This window comes from Apaloderma vittatum, unplaced genomic scaffold (assembly GCF_000703405.1).
Source record: "Apaloderma vittatum isolate BGI_N311 unplaced genomic scaffold, ASM70340v1 scaffold7101, whole genome shotgun sequence".
NCBI classification, from domain to species: Eukaryota; Metazoa; Chordata; class Aves; order Trogoniformes; family Trogonidae; genus Apaloderma; species Apaloderma vittatum.
In genome coordinates this window covers 13517-20607 of record NW_009697291.1, presented here as the reverse complement: position 1 = coordinate 20607, position 7091 = coordinate 13517, and the positions used below count along the sequence as shown (strand labels likewise).

The 7091-nt window shown below is 41.9% G+C and overlaps 1 protein-coding gene across 1 annotated transcript in view; it reads right to left on the bottom strand.

The window, feature by feature from the left end:
- Positions 1-266: 266 nt before the first annotated feature.
- The window catches only part of CD9 (CD9 molecule), a gene marked incomplete at both ends in the record, with an annotated part of 8934 nt that continues 2109 nt past the window's right edge, over positions 267-7091 (bottom strand). The window contains 5 exons of the mRNA XM_009877572.1: positions 267-350; positions 2136-2225; positions 2826-2918; positions 3712-3786; positions 5011-5108. Of these exons, the coding sequence (XP_009875874.1) occupies positions 267-350; positions 2136-2225; positions 2826-2918; positions 3712-3786; positions 5011-5108 (440 nt within the window). The remainder of the gene's footprint in view (positions 351-2135; positions 2226-2825; positions 2919-3711; positions 3787-5010; positions 5109-7091) is intronic.

Sequence of the window (7091 nt, the reverse complement as noted above, 5' to 3'; positions counted from 1 at the left end):
ACACACACACACACACTAAACTACCGATACAACTTTGCCACTGCTAAAACTACAAGGGGGTAGATCCTAATCCAAGGCAGAAGCAAGGAGGTTCAAGACACCCCACCCTCTGCACTGCCTCAGGGCCCCACAGCACACACCCTGATCCTGCCAGGACATGTCATTAGTGGAATGGGCTTGTAGACTGCCATGCCAGGCACTGTTCAGTCTTCTGTTTTAAGTATCCTCTGGCCATACAGCTATCTTTTAAATAATCTAGAACTCACCATTATTACAGCAATGCCAAGGCCAACCGCTCCAATCACATTCAGTTTTGAATTGAAGACATCATCAATGGCCGCAGGGCATGACTGAAAAGAAACACTGTTCATTAGTTTCCTACATATGAAAGATTTGTTTATTCTTGCTTGTTGAAGTTTGACTCGGCTACACCTCTGACCAAGTCTGCCTGCACTAGAGATAAAAACTTATCTTCTGAAAGCTGCTTTGAATTGCCATCTTCACATCTTTAAGAGATAGGGATGTTCCAACAAAAGATGAAGTTTAAATCTACTCTCCAGCCTCTTAATTGCACCTGGGCTATGGCAGGTTTCCCTTCACAACACCTGCAGTTGATCAGGTAGATCAGGACCAACAGCAGCTGCACCAGACTTGGCTTGTTACTAATGGCTATCAGCATTTAAGTTGCTCAGCCATTCTCAAAACAGATTTGAAGCTGCTCTTGGTACTTCCAATTGCTATTGTAATTTTGCAGACACCTTTATGAACACATGGTGCATGAGAACGACAGAATTTCTTGAACTGCATGGCAATGCATGACATGCTAGGCAATGAGTGGTGCCAGTTTGAAATTCCCAGGACAGTGAATCACCATTGCAACTAAAGAAAAAGTATAGTCTCTTCCCTAAAGACTTATGGCAGCCAAGTAAAAGAACAAGGAATTTTTACAGATGTATAAAACTTTAAGAGCCCGGTAGCTGATCAAAGTCTCATACCAATTGCTGTCTTTCTTACTCTGGCACCAGACTACAGTGAGCTGCTGAAAACTACTTTTTTTCTTTAGTTATTCTTTATCCTAGTGAACCAAGGATGAAAGGGATATACTGGCAAGAATTAACCAGTAAAATCAGAATATTAGTACAGCACCTCTTCTTAGAGGCACACAGATCAACCACACCATTCCATCCCTTTAATCTTGCAGTCTACCTACTGTTTTTATACAGCTGGGACTAGGCCATAAAAACATCAACAGATAAAGCTAAAACACACTTAGCAGAATAAAAGCAAACAATAAAGCTTGCATGCTGTCTCAGCTACTCCCATGTAGTCTAACTCAAACCAGATTGTATGGACACAACTGAGCATACAGTCCAAATACTGGTTGAAATGTCTGATGTGGTCACATATCTGAAGGCACAAAACCATCAGCAGAACAAGTACCATCAAAAAATAGTCAGACCATTAAATGAATTCCTGCATTATAAGAACCTTATTTGCTAAAGGTAGACTCATACAGGCTGTCTTAGAGCATGAAACAAAAGCACAGACAGTTTTAAGAAAAAGAAAAGGGGTAGTTAAAGAACTGTGCAGGATGCCTCTCCTGTATCTGTGGCACACAGGTACCTTCACAGCAATATTTTTACAGAGGAATCCAATTCAGATAATTGGCTTCACAGCAACACACTTTCCTAAACAGGCCACCAACGTGTTGCCCCCTCTCCTTTTCCTTGCTAAAACTTCAGACCTGCTCCCAACCCTGTGCTCTACTTCTCCCAAGCCAACAGCTCAAGCACAGCACCAAGAAGGTGCTCTGGCAATAGGAGCAGCCATGAGAACAGAGCTCTAAAGTGTATTTCCCTTTTTTTTAATTGAAGTTTCAGCCTTACACTGTCTATCACGCCAGTGAGTTCGGTGACACAGACTGCACATTTCCTGTACAGGTTCAGATTTCCCGCTGACCCTGCTTGTTCCTTCCACAGTAACAGTACACTGATTTTCCACAACCAGACTGATTATAGAGATAGGTTGCTAAGCAAGTGTGACATGGGAGTTTCCCATGGACTAGAAGGTTTGTTCAGGAATGTGTTTCTCATTCTATTCATGGGACAGAACTGGTGAATTAAATCATGCTTTACCGCTAGAGAAACCACTTCAAGCATAGTCTTCTTCGGACAGGTGTCCATCAACAGTTGTTCAATAGCTCCTGTAAGACCACAGCAGTCCAGCTACAAGAGAAAATAGAAAAAAAGAGAACCAGGTTACACAATCTTTATTTTTGCTCTGTATTTGGTAAAGAGGAGAAAGAGATTACATCAGGTTTTATTACAGACTTTGTGCAAATTTGCTTAGAAGTCCTGCCAATGTGACTGTTATAAACCTGATTTCAAGAAGGGCTTTACTGCATTAAAGAAAAAGATTCTGAAAGGAACATCCAGCTCCTATTAAGTAAACGCACATTAGTGTTGGTGACAGTTTGTATGCCCTACAAACACAAAAACGAAGTCTTCATAGGACTTTGTGAAGGTATGTACACTACGGTGCCTCTAAATCAATACCACACATCTAGAGTTTCCTAGCTTGTTTCTGAGATTTTTTTAGCAGAACAAGAACTAGTTCTACACATTGCAGAGGTTCAGAGTGCCAAAAAGGCATATTGAATGCAATGACACTATATAAAAAGATGTTCTCTGCAACTTGTTACTAATACTCTTTTGGTTTATTCTAATTTGTAAGGTAGACTTACACAGGGGACTGGATGACACAGAACAGCATGAACAAGCTACAAGCTGCATTATTGTCTAATTTAAGTATAACCAGGTACTTACAGCAAACTGAAATGCTTTCAGGGTCTCTCTGGCAGCTGGCTGAGATCTCTTATCATATGTTTCCTTGTAGAAGTCCTTTAACTCTTCAATAACCTACAGGATAGCAAACAGTTGTGGTATATTACTGTCTCACCTTAGTATTAATGATGGAAAACTTGTTTTAAGCCAGTAATTAAATATTCTACAACCTCCAATAGCCATCCATTGACATACATAGAAAAAGAGGGTGGAAACAGAGGGTGGACAGCATTTCTCACCCAGAATAGCTGAGCTTGATACATTCACTTTAAAAGCCATGTCTAATCAGATAAGTTTGTTTGCCTCAAAGCTCTGAGCCTCTATGAGCAAGAGAACAAAGTCTTTGCCCACTGGTTACACAAAAATATTCTCTGTTCATTTCTGTACCCCAGAAGGTGCTGTATTCTCCTGTTGTATATTACAAAGAAAAATGCAACCCTGATCACCAAGCACCTTATTTTGAAACAAGACATAATCTTGACAGCTTCTAAGGGGACATTCAGTCTGTAGCTGACCCAGCTCATATGTAAGTGGTAAAACTTTACTGATGGCCCACTTCACAGGTCAGCCAGGTACTGCCTGGAATGCATGCCTAGCACGCAGCAGCATTTTAGATTCTGGCTTCTCTGCTACAGTCCCATTTTTTAATATTAGAGTTTAATTTCTTGTACTGATTGGTTTGGGTTGGAAGGGACCTTTAAAGATCACCTAGTCAATCCCCTTGCCATGGGCAGGGACATCTTCCACTAGATCTGGTTGCTCAAAACACCAGACAACCTAACTTCGAACATTTCCAAGGCATCCACAACTTCTCTGGGCAACCTGTTCCAGCATCCTACCAGCCTGCAGGCTTTTAAGAGCAACCTACCTTTTCTTTATTTGCAAATCCCCAGATTGCAGCAGCAATTTCAAGGGCAAAAATCACAAAGAGGAAGAGGAAGAACTAGAAAAGAGAGATCACATAATTAAGACCACAGCACCACAAAAGACATCACATGTATATACTGCAAACTCATCCAGTCCTCAGCAGCCAGCCTTGTCGCAGCCGCCACTCAGCCAGGTTCTAGCTGCAGGTCTGAAACACTAGTACGAGATTAGGAAAGAGGACACACTGCATTGGGTCAGCACTTCTTCCCAGCAGCATCAGAAAGCCTGGCAGTGCTTTCCAAGCTGAAGTCCTCCTTTTTGATCAGTGTTAATTAAACCCAATCATCTGTAACTCAGACTTTGAAGTTGTCCAGGTCACTCAGAGACATCACAACTGCTGACAGCAATTATCTTCTGTTTCGTCACTCCTATTCCTTTAGAAGTCACTACTTAATACCTACCTTGCCACCAACTTCCAGAGAGCTAATGGTCACTTTTTTGTTGTGTAATTCATAAAATAGAAATAAAAAAAGTGTCATCTCTGAGCTTAATTGACTATCAGGTCCAAAACACCACTACCATTTAAAGGCACTTTACAGAGATATTCAGAATTACGGCCAAAGGCTAGAGGCACCATTTTACAAGAAATCTACAAAATTAACTTTTTCCAGAACAGAGAAGGGGGATTGTTCTTTCACCAGCTATAGTAGTAGTCTTTTATTAACTAACTCTTCTAGTTATTTGGATGAGTAGTTCCACAAGCATACAGATGCGCATCAACCCAGCAAGCTCTACTGGCCCCTCCAGCCTGAAAACAATGAGGTTGCTCTCCAGTAATTGGCTTGCAGAGCTGTTGTCAACTAGAAAAGCTCATCCTGTGATTACAGACAGTAAAGGCTTGTTGTTTCGAGGATCAAATACCACAGTTCTGGTCTCAAAGATTAAAGATTGTCCTGAGCTCTTAAGGCTGTGCAAACTGTTGGCACAGTAATAGCATTAGAGTAATAGCATTACTCTTATCAACATTTTAATTTTGTGTTCACATATGCTCCCAGTCTTGGTACTACAAGGAGTCACTAACTCCTGAAGTCATCTTGTACTCAAACACAACATGAACATTTGGATTTAGGGTGAGAAATGGAAGCTATACTTAACATTTTAGCATTACGTAGGTGACCACGAATTTAAGTGTTGTGTAGCCAAAACAATCAGCTTTTGCCGCTCTTTTAACTGCACAGTAATATTTCCCTTCCTTTCTCATCATGCTGCTAAAAAATTAAATACTACCCTGAACACTTACCAGGCCAAGCATACATTGAGATTCCTGCAATGCCCCACAGCATCCCAAGAAACCAACCAGCATCATAAGTGCACCAGCTCCAATTAGGATGTAAACTCCTACAAAGGAGAAAAAGACATGTATAAAGCCTAGTTGAAGATCTCAGCAGCAAGGTATAAAATTAGTTACTCTACAAATAGCATTTGCAGCTTTTGCCAAGGTTTGTTTATTTACTGACACGCTCCAAGCAAAAAAAAAAAAAAATTAAAAAAGTCCATGCTTAAATTTCAAAGCAAACACATATCAAAACTTGTGGGGAAGTATTGATAAATAAAAACTTGAACTTATAACAACGTGTACCATTACTGCAGTTTCACAGGTTTTAGAAAGTGGCCAAGATAAAGCCATTCAACACAAACTGTAAGACACATTCAAGACAAACCACAAGATACATTTTAAAACAGAGTCAGAGTTATCAGCTTATCTTCAGACAAAGAGTATGTTGCAGTTAGAGACAGCTGGAACTGTGATTTATCAATACCTGAGAATTTCTGAAGTGTGCTACATCTAGGAGAATGGGTATTAAAAGGCATCATACTCATCTGTCATAAGGCTTTAAATGCTTTCCTATCTTGCTTTTCCATCAGGTAACACTGAATTATTCCACCAGTCACAGTGGTACAAGTCTACACTCCAAAAAAGAAACTTAGCACTATCTGCTTTTTGCAAAAGCAGATACTTCTTCAAACCGTATCAGGTGGCTGAGCCAGTATACCATTCTGTTCAAAATGTACATAGCAAATGTGTGGGAGCATCAAGGGCAAACATGTCTGGGCTAAAAACTTCATTTATACCCAACCCTCTCCTCCTAAACCTTGGAACTGCCAGCTTCACTATCACAGGGGCTAGCTGGTGAGAGCAGAAACATGCAGCAAGGAAAACAACTCCCAAAGGATGTCAAGAAACTGTTATTAGAGTGGTGAAACATGAGACAAAGAATCAGCAAAAAGGATGTAGAATTAGTACGACACAGAAACATCAAGGTTGGAAAGGACCTTTAATATCATCAAGTCCAACCTACAGCCCTACACCACCCTAACACCAAACCATCTCCTGAAGTGCCACCTCCAACCGTTTCTTAAACACGTCCAGGGATAGTGACTCCACCATCTCCCTCGGCAACCCATTCCAGTGCCTCATCACCCTTTTGGTGAAGAACCTTTTCCTAATATCCCATCTAAACTTCCCCTGGTGCAACTTGAATCCGTTCCCTCTTGTCCTGTCGCTATTCACTAGGGAGAAGATGCCAACACCCGTCTCACTGCCTTTCAGGGAGTTGTAGAGAGCGATAAGGTCTCCCCTCAGCCTCCTCTTCTCCAGGCTGAACAGCCCCAGCTCCCTAAGCCTCTCTTCGTAAGACTCACCCTCTATTTCCCTAATCATTCTGGTTGCCCTTCTCTGTACCTTCTCCAGCCCCTCGGTGTTCTTCCTGTACTATGGAGCCCAGAGCTCCACACAGCGCTTGAAGTGCTGCCTCACCAGTGCCAAGAACAGGGGCACAATCACTTCCCTGGTCCTACTAGCCACACTATTCCTAATACAAGCCAGGATGCCATTGGCCTTCTTGGCCACCTGGGCACACTGCTGGCTCATGTTCAGCTGCTGTCCATCAACACCTCCAGGTCCCTCTCTGCCTGGCAGCTCTCCAGCCACTCCTCCCGAAGCCTGTAGCACTGCTGGGGGTTGTTGTGGCCAAAGTGCAGGACCCAGCATTTGGCCTTATTAAATTTCACGCAATTGGCCTTGGTCCAGCAATCCAGCCTGTCCAAATCTCTCTGAAGAGCCTCTCTGTCTTCCAGCAGATCGACACCTCCTCCCAGTTTAGTGTCATCTGCAAACTTACTAAGGGTGTACTCCATTCCCTCATCCAGGACATTTCCATCAATATAGACAAAAACCAGTTCTGGACTTCAGATACCTAACTAATACTATTTAAAGAAAGCCATACATAGGCATTTGCAAATGATATTTTCTAGAGGCTCCCAAAATAAACATCTGTTTTAAGCACATGTAAGTGCTTAAAGTAAAGGACACTTATCAGC